Source organism: Heloderma suspectum, chromosome 1 (assembly GCF_057233095.1).
Source record: "Heloderma suspectum isolate Gila_16-S chromosome 1, 16-S_ref, whole genome shotgun sequence".
NCBI classification, from domain to species: domain Eukaryota; kingdom Metazoa; phylum Chordata; class Lepidosauria; order Squamata; family Helodermatidae; genus Heloderma; species Heloderma suspectum.
The window spans coordinates 178143735-178165890 of NC_139458.1; the positions used below are offsets into that span (position 1 = coordinate 178143735).

General features: G+C 43.0%; 1 protein-coding gene across 5 annotated transcripts in view; it reads left to right on the forward strand.

Moving 5' to 3' along the window:
* Nucleotides 1-22156, forward strand: part of PKP4 (plakophilin 4) — a 163746-nt gene that overhangs the window by 111005 nt on the left and 30585 nt on the right. For 4 of the 5 annotated variants that reach the window (XM_084811199.1, XM_084811189.1, XM_084811160.1 and 1 more), the window contains 4 exons: nucleotides 10334-10525; nucleotides 11514-11730; nucleotides 12072-12204; nucleotides 15012-15225. In XM_084811199.1, coding sequence (XP_084667325.1) covers nucleotides 10334-10525; nucleotides 11514-11730; nucleotides 12072-12204; nucleotides 15012-15225 — 756 coding nt within the window. Of the gene's footprint in view, nucleotides 1-2616; nucleotides 3542-10333; nucleotides 10526-11513; nucleotides 11731-12071; nucleotides 12205-15011; nucleotides 15226-22156 lie in introns of those variants that run through there. The other variant, XM_084811181.1, reaches the window with a different exon arrangement.

A 22156-nucleotide genomic window follows, 5' to 3' on the forward strand; every position in this document is an offset into this window, starting at 1 on the left:
AAATTGGTACACAGATGTGTTGATAAAACTAGCCTTAGGGTCAAACATGGGAGCATCTGAAACACAAAAATACTGAAGAACAGTTAGGAGCAACAGATGGAACTCTGAAGATTTAACATTCTGAACCCATTGTCAGGGTGGAAACTGAGCCGATAGAACCCCAGAGCAGTTCTGATTCTGAGGAGGATCAGCAATCCGTGGGAGAGGAGCCAGCTCATCCCTCACGGGCACAGCAGCTGGCAGAGATTCCTCCTGCCAGCATTCCTGAGATAGATAGTGACCCAGGCAGTGAGAGAGTGCAGGAGGGGGGGCTTGCTCGACGCAGACGCAGGGAGCAACGAGCGATGGAGAGTGCAGAAAGGAGGCGTAGCGCCCATTTGGTGCGCAAGCAACAGCCGCGTCCCGTGGACCCAAGGGAAAGAGGGAGGATCTCTCCCTAGCCCATAAGTTCAGGGTCTTCAAGTGATTCTCCTTCAAACAGGGACCAACTGCCTACCCGGAGCATAGGCTATTCTGCTGTTCGTTGCTTAGTCACTGGGGATAGCATCTGAAAGAGTCATTAAGTTGTAAAAGGATTAAAGCCTTGAAAAGAATCCTTTCGTCTGTGTCTTGAGTTGGCTATTGGAGTGTACTGAAAGAGGCTGCTAGGGCGCTCCTGACAGCTTGTTCCTGTTCCTCTTTTTTTCTCTCTCTCTCTTCTCCTACTGCTGAATGGAGAGTGCCAGGGACCCGGCAGTGCAGGCTCTGGCGCAAGAGAACCAGATTCTCTGTGATCAAGTGGCTCAACTGACGACTTCTGTACAGAATCTACAAGCTGCGGTTCAACCCCCACCACCTCCGATTCCCCCCTGCCACAAGTGCCCGGTGGCTTTGCCGGAGAAGTTTTATGGTGAGAAAGGACTTTTTCAGATTTTCCGGGCCCAGTCGGAGCTGTACATGCGCCTTCGACCTGAGGATTTCCTGACAGAACAGGTTCATGTGGGCTTCATTAACCTACTTTCAGGCGTGGCAGCTAAATGAGCTTCAGGACTTCTTCTCGCTAATTACCCCCTACTCGGGGACTATCAAGGTTTCATGACAGCGATGGCCACATTTTTCGGTGGTCCCCTGTGCATGCAGACGGCTTCTTTGGAGATTCGCCACCTCAGGCAGGGCAAGGACTCAGTTTCCAGCTATGCGACTACTTTTTGCTTGCTGGTGCATGATTTACAGTGGAATGATACCGTGCTGGTGGCTCAGTTTTTGGACGGTTTGAATGACGAGATCTTGGATGAGTTGGTGTGCACGCCTAGCCCGCCTACTTTGGAGGACCTCATCCAGACCTGCCTCCAGATAGTTGGCTGGAGGAGCGCTGGCAGTGGGGTGCCGGGGAACGAGATTTCCCTCCTCCCATTCCCCTCTGTTTCCTGCCCCCGCCCCTGCGGTGGGGGCGGAGGAGACTCCGATGCAACTGGGAGCTACCCGAGCCCCACTGCTGCTTGAGGAACTAGAGTGGCAGCGCGCTGAGCGCCGATGCTTTCGGCGTGGAAAGTTGGGACATTTCGCCAAAACCTGCTGCACCAGACCCGCAGCCCCACTGCCTCCTCCTCTCCTTCCTCCTCCCCAGGCCTGACTAGGCTGCCCCCCAAGCCTGTTGGGGGTCTCCAGTGTGGGAGTCGGTTCCATACCCGGTGGGTGCCTTCCGCAACCCCCCCACCCTCCCATCTGCTATTGCATGTTCACCTCCGCTCCTCCCAGTGGGGTGGGGTGGAGGCCCTGGCTTTAGTGGACTCGGGGGCTACGACCAGTTTCATGGATGAAACCTTCGCCCTCCTCCATAACGTTCATACCCTGCCTCTTCCTGCCCCTTGGCAGTGGAGACCATCGATGGGCATCCTCTTTCTTTGGGCGCGGTGACCCAGATTACAGCTCCGCTCACTCTGCATGCCCAGTCCACGTTGAGCAGATTCAGTTTCACTTGGCCAAGGTTCCCCAATACCCAATCGTGCTGGGTGTTTCCTGGCTCTCTAAGCATAATCCTCAGATTTCTTGGGAGCTTCAGCAAGTGGAGTTTGCGTCTCCCTACTGCTGGGAGCATTGCCTCCCGATCAAGGCGCCAGTCCCAGTCCAGGCCTTAACCCTTTCCTCCCCCTCCTCGTCTGCTTCTGGCAGTTCTTCAGCTACTGTGATCCTCCCAGAGAAGTATGCAGCTTTTCGGGATGTTTTCGACAAGAAGGAGGCCGACCAGCTCCTCCCCCCGCCCATTTGACTATGCCATTAACCTCATTCCTGGAGTGACTATCCCCACCGGCCGGCTGTATTTGATGTCGGAGCCGGAACTTCAAGCTCTGTGGGAGTTTTTGGACACAAACGTCAGATGTGGCTTCATTCGCCCTTCCTCCTCCTCCGCCTGCGCCCCTACCATCTTTGTGACCAAGAAATTGGGAGAACTCCACCCAGTACATGACTACAGAGCCCTCAATTCAGTCTCGATCCCTGACGCGTACCCCCTCTCCCTGATTCCTGAGATGCTGGAGCGCCTGGGGCGAGCCAAGATGTTCACAAAGTTGGATCTGCGTGGCGCCTACAATCTCATTCGCATCCGGGAGGGGAATGAGTGGAAGACCTGTTTTGGCACCCGGTACAGAACATATGAATACCTAGTGATGCCGTTTGGGCTCGCCTGCGGGCCCCCCCCCCCCATTTTCGCATTTTATGAATGCCATCTTCCAGGACTATTTGGACTCTTTCCTCATTGTGTATCTCAATGATTTATTTACATTTTTTGAGGACCCCCACGCCCATCAGCACTGTGTCTCTGCTGTCCTCCAGTGCCTCTGCAAGAACCTTCTGTATGCCAAACTGGAGAAATGTGTGTTTGACCTAACCTCTTTGGACTACCTTGGCTACATTATCTCAGCTGACGGTATCAGGATGGATCCTGCAAAGGTCCAGGCTGCCCTCTTTTGGCAGGCTCCATCCACCAAGAAGGACTTGCAACGTTTTCTGGGGTTTGCTGATTTCTACAGAAAGTTCCTGCCCAGCTTTGCTCGGCTGACATCTCCTCTCACAGACCTCCTTAAGGGCAGGAAATCTCCTTTTCATTGGATGGCATCTGCCCAACAGGCCTTTGAGGAACTTAAGAAGCTTTTAAGTTCTGAGCCGATTCTGTTACATCCTGACCCAAGGAAGCCTTTTGTGGTGCAAACTGATGCCTCTGACTTTGCAGTGGGGGCGGTGCTTTTTCAGCCAGATCGGGCAGGTGGCGAGTTGCAACCCTGCGCCTACCACTCCAGGAAGCTGAACATGTCTGAGAGGAATTATACCATCTGGGAGAAGGAACTGTTGACCATCAAGTCCGCTTTGGAGACCTGGAGTCATCTTCTGGAGGGGGCACATCACCCAGTTGAAGTTAGAACCGACCATTGCAACCTGGAACATCTTCAGACAGCCTGTGCCTTAAACCAGCGGCAGATTAGGTGGTCGCTTTTTTTTTCCTGGTTCCACCTTAAGATTCGCCATGTGAAGGCCTCCGACAACCTACAAGCAGATGCTCTTTCTCGTAAGCCAGACCTCCAGCCAGGGGGTGAGGGAAATCCCTGCCCTCTCTGATTCTTCCCGCCCAGAGCCTGGCAGCAGCTGTGGTGCCTCACTCTTGGGAGGAACTCCTTCACTCTGCACAGGCTCAGGATGCTTTTGTTCGCACAAAAGTGGAGGAATTGGGGCTAGCCTCTGCCCCTCCCACTCTACCCCCTTCTCTTTGTGAGGTGGCCTGCTTTACCATTCCGGTTGGGTCTATGTGCCTTCTAGACCCCACCGCGAGAAGGTCCTCCATCAGTGCCACGGCTTCCCCATGGCTGGGTATTTTGGCGTTGCCAAGACCCTGCACAGAGTGACGCAGGATTTTTGGTGGCCTCGTATGTGTCGGGACGTCAAGACCTATGTCGCCTCCTGCCCAACCTGCCAGCAGGTGAAGGCCCCCTCAGGTAAGCCCACAGGCTTGCTTCACCCTCTGCCTACACCCTCAGGACCTTGGAAACTACTCTCCCTTGACTTTATCATTGACTTATCTCCCTCACATGGTAAGACCACCATTCTGGTGGTAGTGGATTTGTTTTCTAAGATGGCCCATTTCATCCCCTGCTCTGGGTTGCCCACAGCCAGGGAGACGGCGGAGCTGTTTTTGGCGCATGTTTTCCGGCTCCACGGATGGCCCGAGGTCTCATTTCGGATAGGGGGGCCCAATTCACTGCCCATTTCTGGAGGGAGCTACTTAGGCTTCTCCATGTGACGCTCTGTCTTTCCTCTGCCCACCATCCACAGACAGACGGTCAGACTGAGTGCACCAATGCGACTGTGGAGCAATATTTGTGCTGTTATGTCAATTACCAGCAAGATGACTGGTTTTCCTTGCAGCCTCTCGCAGAATTTGCTTATAACAATGCCTGCCATGCTTCCACCTGCCTAACTTCATTTTTTGCCCATTTTGGTTACCACCCCAAGGCTCTCCTGTCCACTTTAGCTCCTTCTTCGGTGCCAGCGGCCCATGACTTTTTAGAGGAGTTGTGAGCAGTACACCACCTCTTAGGGGACTCCCTCAAGCAAGCCAAGACAGCCTACGAGGCCTGTGCAGACCGGCGGCGCCAGCCGGGTCCATCTCTGCAACTGAGTGACTAGGTTTGGTTGTCTACCCAATACCTCCCCTCTCACTCATCCGCAAGGAAGCTCGCGCGTCACCGCACAGGGTCTTTCCAGATTACAGCCCAGATTAACCCTGTTGCTTCTCGCCTGGCTCTCCCCCGCTCCATGAAGATCCATCCTGTTTTTCATCGGTCTTTGCTGTCCCCCCGGTTTCTGGCGACCCTCATTGCTCGGTCGGTTCCCCCGCCCTGCCACCAGTGCTGGTGGAGGGGGAGGAAGAGTTTGAGTTCGCAGAGATTCTGGACCCCCGCCTTTCTCCCGGCCGCCTGCGGGTACAGGCCGGATGAGCGAACCTAGGAACCTGCGGAAAATGTGCATGCTCCGTTGCTGCTGAGATGCTTCCACCAGCTATACCCCCACAAACCTGGGGCCTCATGGGAGCGGGGATGATGTCAGGGTGGAAACTGAGCTGAAAGAACCCCAAAGCAGTTCTGATTCTGAGGAGGATCAGCAATCTGTGGGAGAAGAGCCAGCTCATCCCTTATGGGTACAGCAGCTGGCAGAGATTCCTCCTGCTGACATTCCTGAGATAGATAGTGACCCAGGCAGTGAGAGAGTGCGGGAGGGGGGCTTGCTAGATGCTCGACACAGACGCGGGGAGCAACGAGCGATGGAGGGCGCAGAAAGGAGGCGTAGTGCCCGTTTGGCGCGCAAGCAACGGCCGTGTCCTGTGGACCCAAGGGAAAGAGGGAGGATCTCTCCCTAGCCCATAAGTTCAGGGTCTTCAAGTGATTCTCCTTCAAACAGGGACCAACTGCCTACTTGGAGCATAGGCTACTCTGCTGTTCATTGCTTAGTCACTGGTGATAGCATCTGAAAGAGTCATTAAGTTGTAAAAGGATTAAAGCCTTGAAAAGAATCCTTTCGTCTGTGTCTTGAGTTGGCTATTGGAGTGTACTGAAAGAGGCCGCTAGGGCGCTCCTGACACCCATGTTGTTACTTCTTCATGGCCACATTGTAATTCAGCAAATAACAAACATTGAAATTTGAGCCACCAGTCTTGAGATCTGCAGCCAGGTGCATCTTCTCTCATATTGCTTCATTTTAAAAAAACTTTTATCTATGTCTACATAGAACATTTAACTAGAATTTTTGTTGTCAAAATATGTAACACTGAAAATCCACCTTCTTTAAAATTAACAAAGGATAAGTCTGATCTCGGAAGCTAAGTAGGGTCAGCCCTGGTTAGTACTTGGATGGGAGACTGCCTGGTAATTAGGCTTCCTGCATTGAGCAGGGGGTTGGACCCAATGGTCTTGTAGGCCCCTTCCAACCCTATGATTCTATGATTCACAGTATGAATTACACTATTATTTGAATGCAGAAGGTTGTATGTGTGTAGTGATAGGCTGACGTGTGTAGAATCATGCCTCTGAATGGGAGGTTCACATTTATCTGTCTATCCTAAGAATTTGTATGCTGCTTTAACAGCAAATTACACTCAGCACCTTGAATTGTGCCCAGAAACGAGCCAGTGAAATTCTTTAAGAACTTATGTAATATGCTCACAAAAGTGAGCCCTATCAACAGCCCAGCTGCTTTATTCTGCTTTATTCTGAACCAGATGAAGTATTTAAACATTTTTCAAGGGCAGCCCCATGTATAATGGATTGCACTAATCAAGATGGATGTTGCTAAAGCAGGGATGGGCACAAGGTAGACCTCCAGATGCATTGGACTACAACTCCCAGAAGTCCCTGCCAGCATGGCCAACGATCAGGAATGCTGTGAGTTGAAGTCCAACATATTTGAAGATCTACTTTTTGCCCACCCCTGTGCTAAGCTATGAATAACCATGGCCAAGTCATTCCATCCTAGGAGGGAGCACACCTGGAATACCAACCGAAGTTGGAAAATGTCATCCAAATTCACAGATGCCCCTGAGCATCCAGCAGCAATGCTGGGTCCAGGAGTACCCCCAAGCAAAGAATGTGATCTTTAAGAGTGAGTGCAACCCTATCTGGAAGAGGTTGAATATCCACTCCATGGTCCACTCTACCTATTCCAGTATCCTTATCTCATATGGATTCAACTTTAGTTTATTAGCTTCAATGAGACACCAGTCCAGGATATGCACTGCTTCACTTGGATTAGATGAAAGGGGAAGTTGAGCTAGTTGTCATCCATATACTGATGATACTACTCCAAATTTCTTGACAACTTCTCCGCTTGGTTTCAGTAAGATAAATGATCTTCAGATATCTTCCAGACCAGTGATTTAGCAGCTAAAGGACCTGTGTCCCTTGGGCGCAATCCTTCCAATGTCTCCTTTAAGCTGAGACATTGCTTCATCAGAGTTTAAATAAACCAGGGGAAGGGGGGTTGGAATTGCATTCTTGGAGACTAAGCAAGCACAACCCCCCTTGCAGTTTGAACAATCGGCAACTGCCTGGCAGACTTGCCAAGCAAATTTGTATGAGTCTACAAGAAAGGAAATGAATGATCAAAACCAATGTGGCTTTCCTGGTGTTCACAGGTTGTACGAAAGGTTCATTATGGGCCTGATCTACAGCTTCACAGCAAATGAAGTCTAAAGACTAGTGAAGCCAGATGTTAGATCTTTTCCTGTGTTGTGTGGTTAAAAATGGTTTTGTCATTATACCTCTGATTATTTCAATCAGTCATGGTATGTCAAAGAGGATGTTCCATGTGTAGAGCTGCCAGCCAAGAAACCAGAGGAAAGGACAGATTAAGAGAGGTTTTCTGCATACCAGGGGACTCCTGAGGGATGGAAGAGAAGCATGTTGTTGTTTCAACAAGATCAGCATCTAACATGCCCTCCAAAAAGAAAAAAAAACATGGTCAAGGGCTAAGCATGCACATGGCCCTAATGCTGCCCACAAACGCTGACAGCAGAGTGCATACATGCATCAATATACATTTTTCTGGAGCTGGGAATTAAACAGAAGGTAAACGAGCATCCTGCTGCCTCAGCCCTCTTGCCCACCAGTTTCACAGAATCTCCTGGCACAAGGAGAGTCTGCCAGGTAGTGAAGATTGCCCTTCATAGCGTAAAGGATCGGGGAGGGGGAGAATTTGTCATGGGGGACATGTGCTATGAGGCATGCATTATCCAAATCCAACTTTGCCACATAGAATTGGAACTAGAGTAAATGGATGCGTGATCCAGTATGAATAGTGACTATCCAATATTCTGTCCCCACTGCACTGCATGCTACATCACAAACTGTGACATATTTTTGTGGGACTATTCTTGTTTTAAATCACGATGACCACCCAAGGACAGAATCACCTGCCAAACATGAGACAGTGGTCCATAGAACAAACAGGACATTAACAAACTATAACACAAGAGACTTTAAAATATCTTAATGCTCTGTCACCTTGAACAATACACGCAGGTCTGGCTGCCACTTTTTAACAAAGAAAATGGGATGGATAAAAGACAGGAAAAAAGAGCACAAAAATCATTAGGGTTAGAGATAAGCTACTCTACAAGGAGAGGATTAAATTGAAATTTTTTCACTTTAGATAAAAAACAAAAGATAGAATAACTGAAAGCAGAAAATATGATCCTAAATCATGTGGAGAAAATGAACAGGAAACTTGGGTGCTCTATTCAAAGACATATGAATGAGTGGGCATCTTGTGAAATTATTATAAGATTTATAAAGACACTGAAGTACATCTCACAATGGCCCTCTGAAAGCAAATGCGAGTTGTGAAGTAACACTGGGCATGAAAATAATGCCAGTTCACTCAAGGTATCCTTAAAATCCTGACTACTGTGTGTTAATGAGCATGAATTTAGTTATCTCAATTTCTACTCTTTCTTTTAATGAGCTTTCCTTGTGGGTGCTCAAAAAAACCTAAGCGTCTTTTCAAGCATTCACAAGAAAAAGCTGGAAAAAGGAAAAAAGAATTAGATTAAGTGTACACTTGTGCACATTCTCTCACCCTTTCCTCAAGCACAAGAAAACCTAGTTTAAGAGAGTTGCAGGGGGCTTATTAGAAGCAGGAGAGGCCTTGTTAAGCCATGCCTTAACTTTGGGGTCTCCAGCATGGTACCTATAGGCACCAATGTGCTGGCAGGCTCCTTTCTTGGCACCCACTAGGTTCACTTCCTCTCTGATTTTATTTTATTTCTTTAAAAAAAGCATTTTAATTAATTGGGAGGCTGGCATGTTACAAAGTGAAATTCTTTCCTCCAACATTTCTTTATTTGGGTTCAAAAGAGTGTGTTTGCGTTTTGGAACTCAGACCCTATCTCTCTCTTGTAATCAGGTTCTTGGACAGGTTACCTTTCTTTTAGTCTAACCAGTTTTGCCTTCTGGGAAATGACTATTTTGTTACTGGCTATGCCCACCATGGTAGCCATTTTATGAATGGGCAAGCGCCCCCCCCCCCCTCCGGTAGTCATTTTCTGAGACTGTCCACTGTCTCAAAATTCCTAATCTGCAAACAGACTCAGAAAGGTTGGGACCCCTGCCTCAACTGGAAATTATACTCCTGAACATGCTCAGATACATCATTTCTTGTTGGAGGACATGGGATTTGTAGTTCCTTCTTCCAGGTTGAATCAGAAATCAAAGGAACTACAAGTTCCATGTTGAGTTTGTATTCCAAACTCCCCAAATTTGAAATTCTGCCTCATCACTAGTGTAAGTGTCAGAAAGTGTCTTCTCCATAGTTCCAGTGCAGAAATCCTGAAATTTAGCAGACTGAATACTGGATAAAATGGATTGTTGGTTTGGCCTCTTACAGGTGTTTTTTAATTATGGAATAGTATTCCATCTTAAAATTTGGTTAAACAGTGTAACCGAGTTCACAAAATATCAGGGACTGTCTGAAGAAGAACGCTGTGAAATCTCTGAGCTTGGTATGCAGAAGTGTCCACATTATGAGAAATACTCTATATTTGATCTGTTCTTTGGGATAGCAGCCATGGTATTGGAACCAGGGTTTGCTAATGCCAGTAGGATTTAGAATTCCACTCAGGACACTCTGGCGGGCAAGAAAGAAGGGAGGTGATTTTCACTATTTCCTCCCCCCCCCCCAATCCTGCAGCCCCCAGTACCACATTCCATGTTGTTCTGGAGAGTCTCCCAATCTTCCAAGCAGATTTGGCTGGGGGAGGCAATCAGGGACTGCAGGGGGAAGGGGAATCAATGAAAATCACATCCTCCCCCCACTCCAGCAGCAGAAATGCTCCACTAGATCAGAAGCCCACTAGATCAATAGACTCACAGAAGCCAAGTCCTGGATCCAAGCCATGATAATGTAAAATAATACAAACTCACACGCCCCTACATAGAAATTTCAACCCTTTATGGGAATGAAAGTGTGATTTGTACCTTCTAGAGTACCAAAATTATTAAGCTCAGTTTAACTGATTTGACATGCTCTTGCTCAAATAAGGTGCATGGAACCATATTTAACAGAAAAGAGAGAATATAAAAAAGAAATAAATGCTACCTATCTCTTAATAGATCTCTGTTTTAAAATACAGATTAACGTACAGATTCATTTTTGCCCTAATATAATTTTAGACAGTGATCCAAAGAGGCGATATGCATATGTGTGGGAGAACTAGGTGCATAATTGCAGCCTTAAAAGATTATAATATAAAAGTGAGGACTTATCTTCTCTGTACCTAGATTGCCTCATACTATCTTTTCCCTTTTTCTTCTAGGCTTGAGGAGTTCATATGCTAGTCAACACAGTCAGCTTGGCCAAGAGCTGAGGTCAACTGTATCTCCTGAACTTCACATTACCCCCATATATGAAGGTAGAACCTATTATAGCCCAGTGTACCACAGTCCGAGTCATGGAACAGCTGATGCACCCCAAGGGTCCCAGACAGCATTATATCGAACTGGATCAGGTAGGTGCGAAATTGAGATGTCTCTCTGTTGTTCCTGTTGTCCCAGAATATACACACCAGAATCTAAATCAGTGATAGGTATATGGGAATGCACTGATTTGTCCTATGGTTTGTGGTGAATAGTACTGAAATACATGAATATGGCATGAAAGTGGGGCAGAGATACCAGGGGCATCAACTATAGTACCAAGCTGCTAAGCATAATGAATACTGAATAGATCAGCCTTCCCCAATCTGATGCCCTCCACATGTGTTAGGCTGCAGTTCTGATGGGAGTTGTAGTCCAACACATCTGGAGGGCACCAGTATTATTAATATCCTTTTTTAAAAACACTCTAAATAAAAATGTTCAATGCCTTTTTGAATATTTTCTGTGTTATTTGTAATTAATATGGAATTGCAAAGACACTTTTAAATTTCATTCAAAAATTGTAAATCCAATAAACATTCACAACAAATGCAGTGTAGTGGTTAGAGTGTTTGGACTGGGACTCAGGGGACCCAGGTTCTAGTCCCCACTCAGCCTTGAAGCTCACTGGCTGACTTTGAGCCAGTCACTGATTCTCAGCCTAATTTAACTCACAGGGTTATTGTGAGGATAAAGTGGAGAGGAGAGTTAGGGGCCCTTGATGAACAATGTGTGATGGGGTGAGGGAAATGGCCCTCCCCCAGCGGCCCCCCATGCCACATCCCACATTATTTAGAAGGACCCTCTGATACTCCAGATGGGAAATGTCTGTGAACTTCATTACATTAACTTACCTTAGCAACACAGCTACAATCCTCTGTTGGATTAACCATACTTTGTCACACCAGCCTAAACAGAAACATCTTCCAATACTTCCAAAGGATTCTCAGTCTTCGTTGAGTTTCAGTAACAAGAAATTAAGGTCAGATAATTAATATGAGTGTGTGATGTGTGTGTCTATCTGTAGACAAAGACAGACAGACACAGTGAGTATTTCTTAATACTGATTTTATATACCAGGTGTTGGAAATCTACAAAGATCATCCAGTCAGCGTAGCACGCTTACATACCAAAGAAATAATTATGCTCTGAACACAACAGCTACCTATGCAGAACCCTACAGATCACTTCATTATCGACTCTCTGAGTCCAGTTACAATAGGATGCAACATGCAACCCCGGCTGATGATGGTACAACAAGATCTCCCTCTATAGACAGTATCCAGAAAGATCCCAGGCAAGCATACCTGATATTTTAATGAATTGCACAAAGTTGCCATAGTAAAATAATTCTAAAGTGGTTCCTAGTACTTCCACTTTTCACTGTTTTATCATTGAGCTAAAGGTTGCTTTAATTCCTTCCAATTTAGTTAAAAATATTTGTAAAACATTAACAATATTTAAACTGGTTAAGTCATTGTAGGATGAAAAATGTATTTTATTTATTTGTACAAATTTGTACAATATAACACACAAATGCACCTTGATTATGGGGGCACCTTGGCTATGGGTGACTAGTAAATGTAATAAATAAACAAGTATTCACACTTTGCTTTGAATTCTGCTTATCTAATGAAGAGAATTTGCATGGCGGGATCCAGAATTGCCTGAGGTCATTCACATGCTTCAGCATCAGTTCCCATCAGTTCAAGCCAATGCTGCAGCCTACCTACAGCACCTGTGCTTTGGAGATAATAAAGTAAAAACTGAGGTATGGTATAGAGGCTTTCTTTTTGAAAAAGCTCAATGAAGAACATTTCAGAATTATTAGAATGGATTATTTAATTTTAACGTTTTCATCAAATTGGTAATCATAAACTGTGACTATAATTATTTTTCAAACCTATAGTGCAAATACATATTAATGCTTTTAGTCATTACTGTAGTGACAGTGAAAATGCTATGTAAGTGAGCAAAATCTTTTTGACAACTTACTTTTTACATGTTAAAAATTGCAATTTTTTAATAGTTTTATCATTACATTTATATTCCTTTTTTTCCTCTTGCAAGGAACCCAGGGCGGCTTACATGGTCCTCCTCCTCTCCATTTATCCTCAGTTGTGTGCACATATACTTGGAAGCAACTCCCAGTGACTTCAGTGGGACTTTCTTCTGAGTAAACATCTGCATATAAGGCCGATCTAATGGGAATTTTTAAAAACTATCAAGATTTTCCATTCTGTGCAGCTTTTTCAAAAAATGTTTCTGTGTCTTGCAAGCAAGTAACAAGAAAAACCCTCACTGAATATTTATGAAGCTTTTAGAAAATGTATGCGTACATGAAATGGAAGGGGGAAAATAAGCAAATGGGAAGTAATACTTTACGATTAGAATTTTTGAAAGTGTTCTTTCCTATATTAGTTGCCACCTTTTTTATTACTGCAGAGATCCATCTCTGAACACATTTCTCTTCCTTTTTTCACAATATATTCTGTACTTTAAAAAAATGTATGTGTATAAGTAATAGATATGAAATGAATTTTCACATTAACAAATCAAGGGTCTCTTTGGCTTTTGTCTTAGCTTCATTCATGTTTTCTAGATTTATAAGTGCTTTTTAAAGAGCTCCTACACTCACTATGATTTTGGCAGCTTTTTTAACCCTACACAGGGGAGACCATTTTTGTTCCTTGGACAGCCCCCCGCATGGGCTGGACCCCCTCCCCACAGCACCAAAAAAAAAAAAAATTAAATTAAAAATAGCATCTGTAGCAGCTACAGAGCACCAAAAGGGTCAACACTGGCTTGTTTGCAACCTAAATTTGCCCTTTTTGGTGCTCCATAGTAAATTTAGCTTGCAGACAAGTTCCATTTGCCCCTTTTGGTGCTCCATAGCTGCTATGGACACCATTTGTTTTTCACGAAACAAATTACTTTTAAAAAAGAAATTCAAGGGGTGGCAGGGACCACATGTGGGCTGCTCATTGCCTCTGCCATAGGAGAAAACCATTATTATGACATATTTTCTTGGTTTTTCTCCTTCATTGAATCAGGTAGTGCTTAGCATATTTCTATAAAATTAGGTTTGCAGCTCATTGTGCACTGTGTAACTCCACTGTATGAGCCTCTTTCTAGAGAAAAAAATGTCAAGAACATCTCAGGAGCTAAAGACTTCTCAATTAAACCACCAGAAATCTTTTGTTGGCTAGTTTATATTACAAAGAAATGTGTCTTCAGTTAAAATGGTGGAGAGAGTTCAACTTAGGCTGAAAAAACTTGTTAAAGTCCAGGAGTAATGGGGAGAATACTTTCCTCCAAACTAGACACCAGCAGCCAAGAGGTCTTTATGCTTCCAAACACTGATCAGTATGGATTGCTGCATTTCACTTTTTGCATGGTTTGAGATGTATTGTTGTTTTGACATCTTAAGGAGGCGATGAAAACATAGTAAGCTTGGAACCTTATTATATTTTCACTGCCTTTTTAGGACCTTTTTGTTAAGGCAAGGTCCACCATGCTGACTGCTCCCATCCCAGTTGCAGCAAGGGTTGGGACAGGCTGGCTGCAAGCTGGGATGCCCAGTGATGAAATCAGAGATGGGTGCCATTCTGAACCTTAAAGATTCTGTACTTCTGTGTTAGCCCTGCGAATTAATGAGGGACTAATGAGTTACTAGAGATCCTATTTCAGTGTCAGGGTTGTGTTTTGGGATGGAGGAAGGGCAGGGGTTGATGTCCCCCTTTCCATGGACAGGGCACCACATCCAAAAGCAAGCATTTAACATGGATAACTACTTTTTGGTGTTGTTGCATTCTTTTATTTGCTGCCTCTGTCTCCTTTCAGTTGTTTAAATTGTTTATATTGTTTAAATTCTTAGATGGTTTTAACTTTGGTTGGTTAGTTTTTGTGAGCTACTTTTGAGCACTATATAGCAAAACAGTGGAATAAAAGCCTCCATATAAATATTAAATAAATTACTGATTCTATTTATTTCCATATGTTTATGAGCCTGTAGCAAGCAATATTTCATATAGAGGTGATGAGACATTTTGTAAAATATAGGGACTAAAATTCAGATTAATACCTACTTATTCTGCTAGCAAGTTTTCCAACTGTGAGTATTAGTTAAATTTACTTTAGAAAACTATAAATGCCTAGACACTGTTCTTCTACGTTGTTTTTTTCCATCAAACTTCACATTGGGTATATATGCATTCAACACAATGAATATGAATGTATGAGGAAAAAATGGTTTTTTAAACATTTGGGATATAGCCACCCACTTTTAAGGAAGTTGCTGTTAATGGGTTTTCACTAAAAAGTCACATTATTGGTATTTCTGTGAATCTGTAAGATATTCATTTTCATCAAAATTGGGAGGTTTAAGAAAAATATGAATGAATAATACTCCACATATTGGAGTTCTGTCCCCCCAGAATTCTCAGACATTAAGTGGGCAAGCAAGATACCTGATACATCAAGCACCCATAAGAAAACCGTCTTGTTTCATTGTTTTTCTGGAACTTTTCCTTATGTGTTCACTGTTAACAGAATCTGGCAATCAATGTATTTTTCTAGGTATGTAGGTTAGGAGGAATCAAACATCTGGTTGACCTATTGGATCACAGGGTCCTTGAAGTTCAGAAGAATGCTTGTGGTGCATTGCGGAATCTGGTGTATGGAAAGTCTACAGATGAAAATAAAATAGCAATGAAAAACGTTGGTGGGATACCTGCACTTTTACGATTGCTAAGAAAATCAATTGATGCAGAAGTAAGAGAACTTGTCACAGGTAAAGTTTTAATAGATAGGAAGTAAATGGCATGTAGCAAGTTAAAATGTGTTTCTATGTGCACAAAGAAGCTTAATTTGAAATAACTATTTACCTGAAAAGATATATAACAGCACAATCCTATACAAGTCTATTCAGAAGTAAGTCCCATTTAATTCAACAAGACCCTAGATGTATAGCAGGGGTGGGCAAGTTCAGGTATTCCAGGGGGAAATTCTCCTCCATGGATCCACCATGGTCTGCATTCCCCTTGCTGCCCCCATGACACAAAAAAAGGAGGAAGGGGGAAAATAAAATAAATTTGTTCATTCTAAGCTTCCTGAGCAGTTTGCTGCCAAATTTCAGTGGCAAACTGCAACTTTTTGTCCCCCGCTTTTTTTAAAGCGGGGCATACTTGAGGCACCATGTGTTGCCCACCCCGGTGTATAGGACTGCAGCCTTGCATATAGGTTTTTATTCATGCCGTATAAGTTGTTAAATATATCTGTCTAGATAATTTGACTATGCATGTAGAAATCTTTTGAGTATCTTCTGCACAGTGAAGAAGAAATTAATCTCTAGTACTCCTAGCCTGGGTTTGCTTTAAAGATTTTTCAAGCCCCTTAGGCAGTCGATACTTTCAAATTCAGAACTCATATTCAGAATAATTCATTCTATTATTGAGTCCCACAATGGCAGTACAATATTAGAATTCTATTGTCAAGGAATTTATACATTGATTTGTAGGAATATAACATTTTTGTAATCGGATTCCTTTAATTGTCATCAAATAATTTCCTGAAGAATTTAGTCAGTTTCAGTAAAATACTGCAGTTGATTTTAGTGGTGTTTCCATTTGCCAATGGGGAAAAGACTGATTCCCTGAGCATATTCTGCTGACAAGCATGGTGTGACAATAAATGGGCTCAGCACAATCCAGGAAATTGTTGTGTTTGAGTCCTGTTGTATCCCACACTAGAGAATCACTTCTTCCTTGCCTAATTTTAAATACTTTGTGGGAGGGTGGGTGGAGGAGATTTTGGTTCTGTCTTGCATGCAGTTTATTCTCAAATAACATCTTAACTATTCCTTTAAAAATTATCTTCTTTGAATTAAAAATTTTTGTAGCTTCGAATGCATGCACACAAGCATATTATTGGTTTATATGGCAATCAATTGCAGTTTCAAAAAACTGCAACTGTTCCAAGTGTTAGAAAGTATTCAGCACATTTGACAGCTTTCACCAAGTGTGACACACACATTAAGCGTTTAGCCAACTGAACTGCTGAAATGTTTCAGTTACAATATATTATCAAGTGTAGGGATCTGTGAACATGTGGGGCAAATGAAGCAGAGTGAGAAAGAAGACTTTTCTCCCTTCCCCCCCACACACCTCTGTAAAGTACCTATGCCAGCTTCCTCTATAGATACAGCTCCCAGCTCAGCAGGTGGTGGTGCTTCCAGCCCTATCAGCCTATGCATATTCTATGCATTTTATAGCATAGAAGAAAGCCACTCTGGACTTCCTCCATGGACATATGTTTTTTGGAAGGGTCCAGCAGGTTCTTCCACTACTGCTTTGTTGTTCAATCCAGGAGGTCCGGATAGTTCTAAATAGAAGGAAGACACAAAGACCAAGAGGACCTTGCTTGGGGTCAAGAGCCCACCCAAAGACATCAGTGTCTGATAGTGCTGATTTCTTTGGGTGCTTTGGTAGAGTAAGGCAAAGGTTGTTTGCACCTTTCCTCCCAGCCTAAACTATCTGATGACCTCTTTGCTCTAGTTGTCCCAGATTTAGCTCATGCATGCTAGCCTTGGCAGCCAGCAATATCCCACCTCTCCAATATATCTTTCAAGGCTAAAGATCTCCATATGTCCTGCCTAGCAGCTCTTTAGGACAGGCATGGGGAACATGTGACCCTCCAGATGTTGGAATGCAGCTCCCATCAGCCCTTACCATTGGCTGTGCTGGCTAGGGCTGATGGGCGATACAGTCCAACAGTATCTGGAGGGCCACATGTTCCCCACCCCTGCTGTAGGATACAGTACTACTTGTTTCTTCCCAGGACTTCTTGTAAAAGTATACATGTGTTATTTTCAGTTAGCCCAGCGTAATTAGTGAACCACTGCTTATATTGACCACATAGGTGGTGTTCTGGTTATTTGCTTAGAAGGTTGTAATTTAAGCCCAGTTCAAACAGTATAAGCCACTGGGTCAGTGCTACTAGCCATTTACTATGCAATGCAGGTGATCCTCAAAAGAAAAAGAAATCCTGCACTCATCCACCTCATGCACTGTGTGCATCTGCGCTCTTTATGTGTACCACCAAAGGACAGCTAGCTCTGAAGCCTCAGTCTACATGGGGAGATGATTCCAGGCACCTCCCTTTGCTCTCATCCTCCTAACAGAAGTACACTACAGATGCTTGTCTTAATATGCACATCACTTTTTAAAACCTGAACCTTTGTAGCTTGTGGCAGACTATAATAGAGGTTCTCAGGTCCTTTTGCCCATGATCATAATTTCCTAATTGGGGAAATCTTCCTTAATTTATTTCTGTGAGTGAAATCCAAGTGGTGCCTTCCATCAGCAGGTGGACTTCTGTCAGAGAGTTGTGGCGTAGGCTATTCCATATCCCACCTACAGCCCCCACACGCTCCCAATCTGCTCCAAGGGGTTGGGAGATCTTGTGAAGTCTATTGGGAGGGCTGCAGCGGGGAGGAAAGGAAGAGAAAGTTCCATGTGGATGTCTTCTCAAACAACATTGGATTTCATCCCATGTCTGAAAGAATTATGTGGGGTAACAGATGCACAACACTAGCTTTAAAGTAGTCATTGCCATGGTACTCTCCGAGTCTTGCAATACTCATGTGTTTCTCAGAGCTAGTTATATGTAATCATCACTCACATTCATTTTAGTTATGAGAATGATTTTAAGGAGAGCTGTGTATCAGAAATTCATACTGTGGAAAGCTGCTATTTAACTAAATGTTTTTAATATTTTAGGTCTCTGCTGTAAGCCCTGCAGTAGAATCACAAAGCAATTGTTTAGCCTTGGTTTCAATATTGCTGATATGGAAGAATAACCTTTATATTCCCCACTTTCTCAAACAGCCTTATTCTGCCCAAGGGTGCTCTGCATTTACGTTGTTAGAATCTCATTTGTCATGAGCTGGACTCCATCTCTAAAAGCAAAAGTGATTTACTACTTTTGAAATTACTGAGGCAGTTAACAGACCTTATCGGAGTATCTTGGTCACAAATACTTTATATAGCAAAATGAGGAATAGTATTATTCTCTGTACTTTTACATACATTGACATTCTCAATACCCCATACTTTACATTTGGGGTACAATCTAGAACAAGTTATGGATGCTTAAGCCATGAACTCAGTGGGACCTCCCTCTTAACGGTCTGCTTTAATAACATTGATTTCATGGAGAATTAGATGTGCTTCACTTTTCTCTAGATTGAACTGACCATCTTTTCTCATGTAGTATGAGTAGAGTGCAGCTGCTAGAGCAGTATCAGGAAAGTCCACATTGTGTTGCAGCATTTTATTAGTAGCATGCAACAATGATATATAGGGCAGGGATGATCACTGATTTAAACTCTGTTTGATGCCACCACTAAGTGGCCTGTTAAAATGGATCCAGCATGGTTTGCGCTTTTGATTTCTTGGTAGAATAGTCTTGTGAGAAATAGGTCCAAAACTGCTATCAGAATCTTTTGTATCATGTCATTGTTTTATTGTGGGCTTAACATTTCTATTGAAGTAGCAAAAGAAAAAAAAAGTGAAATACAATATCTATTGATTTTTAAAATATTCTTTATTGTTTTTAAGTGAGAATGAAGATACAAGCTAACCATGAGTATTATGTTTGTCTAAGGTTTCCACTAATTATTAAAGCTTAACTTTGTTTTTGTTTTGTTTTTTTAAGTCAGCTAGGGGAAGTTGGACAAAAGGAGGAAGAAGGGGAAAGAATAGAGAATTACTCAATTAAACAGTTTAAATATACCTTTATCAGATTGTAAGACTGTTTTCTCTGATACTGCTGTTACACACAAATGAAAACCCAGTTTGCATGTTTGGAGGGAGATTAGATTTCCAGTGTTTCAGGATTATTCTTTTTTTGGAAATAGAAAAGCTTAATTTAACCATTAAAACTGTGCATTTTAGGGATCCTCAACTGTGGGGAATATCCAAAGATTCCTTGCAAAAGAAAACAAACAACTAAGGGTGCAATCTTATGCATGTTTAGACAGAAAAAGTCTAAACTAGCTGGGGACTGCTGGAAGTTTTAAGACTTTTCTCTGTCTAAACACGCATAGGATTGTGCTCTAAGTACCATATTGTTATGTGAAAAAATATGATTCTCAGAATGGTGCTGCATTGCAGTAGTCCCATAGCATATGAGTGGGTGAGATATTAGGGGCCTTGCTGTGCCAACATTGTATATGCTTTGCCAGATTCTTCTGCCAGAGTCTCATGGGATTCAATACACCCCAGTGGAGGCTTGGTTCCAAGGGTGCATTTCTTTTAGCAAAAAGCCTGTTCTACTCACAGAAGGGCTGTTTCTGATCTAATGGAAGAGCATAGTGTAAGAAAAGGGACTCTATACCCAGAGAATGTCTTTCTTTTGTGAAAGAAAACTGTTTACCAAATACTCAGTACTTGTACAATACTACAGTATAAGACTTTGCTCAAGTTCTGGTCAAGACCCGTAACTTCCTTACTTACCATGTTTCTCATAATACAATGCAACCCCTGATGCATTGTAGCATTGCACTGAGAGAAGTCTTCCATTGGCACTTTTGCAAAACTTCACAGAATAGGAGTAATATATTTTCTCTTCCAGTCACAGTTCTTTGGATATATTTCTTTGCTGGCTCAATCTCTGGCCCAATTGAAATTTGATGTGAGTCATGTGTAAACAAAAAAAGTACCCAGGCAGAATCCTATGTGCCTGGCATCATGTTGAAATCCAGTGTCTGGCTCCTCTGTGTGCAGCATTACCATGCCAGCATGATTCCACCCTGAGCCAGGAATGCCTGATGTACACATGCAGGCAAGGATAAACTATATACATGTGATTCTCAACACGTGGGAGTCTGCAGAGGTAGACAGAGGTTTTTTACCCATGACTGGCATCACATACAAATCAGGCCTAAGTCTGATATCTAGAGATGACATTGAGTGGAATCCAGCAGCACCTGAGCAGATGTTCTCTTTCTGTCCTCCCCACTGCAGCTTCCCACACCCTCCCAAAATCTGCCCTGGAGGATGTGCAGGGGGCTGCAAGGGGGAGGGGGAACTGTCCCCTCCCCGTACCACTGATAGAAGCAGTTCCATCACTGATCTTAAAGATTTTTTCCATGTATTCATTTGAATTTTCACCTATTTTCCAAGTTTTTTTTTCAGAGTATCTAGAGATGGTTCTAAACAACTTTTGTATATAGTTACTGTCTTGCTGCTAAACATAGTAATAGCATCTAAGACACATACATTTTCCAGAGGAACAGATATAGCACAAATATTGGGTTCAAAAGTATTTGTTACTAAATCCCATAATTGTATATACTGTCATTGATGTCTTGGTTCAAGTTGATATTTCTGAGTCAATTGTGAGTAAGGTAAGAAGATCTGCCTCATCTAATAAATCATTCACCATGCATATACCCTAATCAATCCGTTCTTTCCACATTATTGGTTTATTCTCAATGCATAATGATGGATTGCCTCAGTAAGGAGAGAACACATGGATAAATGGGTCAAACGTTAACCTTTGTGTAATTACTCAACAGCCATATTTAATAGCGGGCATAGTAAGTGGCACTCTAGTTCTTCATCTGAGATGTTAATGCCATTAGGCCAGTAAGTGGTTGTAACTATACTGTCTCAACTTTGATGAAGCACCTATTGTCAGTCAGTCAGCTCAGTTGCAGAGTAGTTGACAAAAACACCTTTTAAATAAAGAACCTGCTAAAACAAATGCCTATACATGTACAGGGACTGGCAAACAAAGGCTCTGTGGGACATGGAGAAGTAGATTTGTTGCCACGCCTAGCATTGTTTAAATATAGCATTGCTTAGGAGAGCTAGGATCAGCTTTTATAGAACTGAACACTTCATTACCATGTTGTTCAGAACTGAAGCACACTTAATCTGCATGGATATTTTTTTCAAATCTGTATTCAATGAATACCTGCACTAAGTATCGTAGTGGAAAGATAAATGATATTCTTAAGCTTCACCCTCAAATCTTTTAAATTAATTTTTCAACTTCTGGAGATCTAATTACATTATTGTATTGGCAGTAGCTTTGCATTATTCCATCTTAATGCGTGCTTTTATTTTGTCTGATTTATGTGCTGCTTTAACATAACATTGTTATGAACCTGAGTCAAATTTTGGAACTTTATTTACTACATTTCTGTACTATCTAATGACCAAAACTCTTTGGGCGGTTCGCAAAATAAAGGTTAAAACCATTAAACGGATAAAGAAGTGATGACAGAGTACTTGCCACCATCATAGAGATCTGAATGAGGTGTCCAATTAATGAACAGAATACATTTGTTAAAATATAGTGGTTTAATTAGTTTGCCAAAAAAATTCTTACAATAAAAAAGAAATAAGGTAAACAAAGGCAGCAGTCTTTGAAACTGCTCTTGCTGTTGGCTGCAAGAGCTCTCGTTTCTTCATTGAAATAAAGCTTTCCTCTGCGGCAACTATTGGCTGGACTGTGATAATGTCATGAAACACTCATGCACATTCTAACTGACAAGGAATTAATTAAAAAAATATTGTTTTGGAGCACCTGAATAAACATATTATTGAGAATTGGGTGCAATTCATGCTTCAGAATTATTGTTTCAGGTTATGTGCACTCAGTTTTGATAGGTTCTTTCACAATTACAAGGGATAGACTTGATTGCTAAAAGGGGA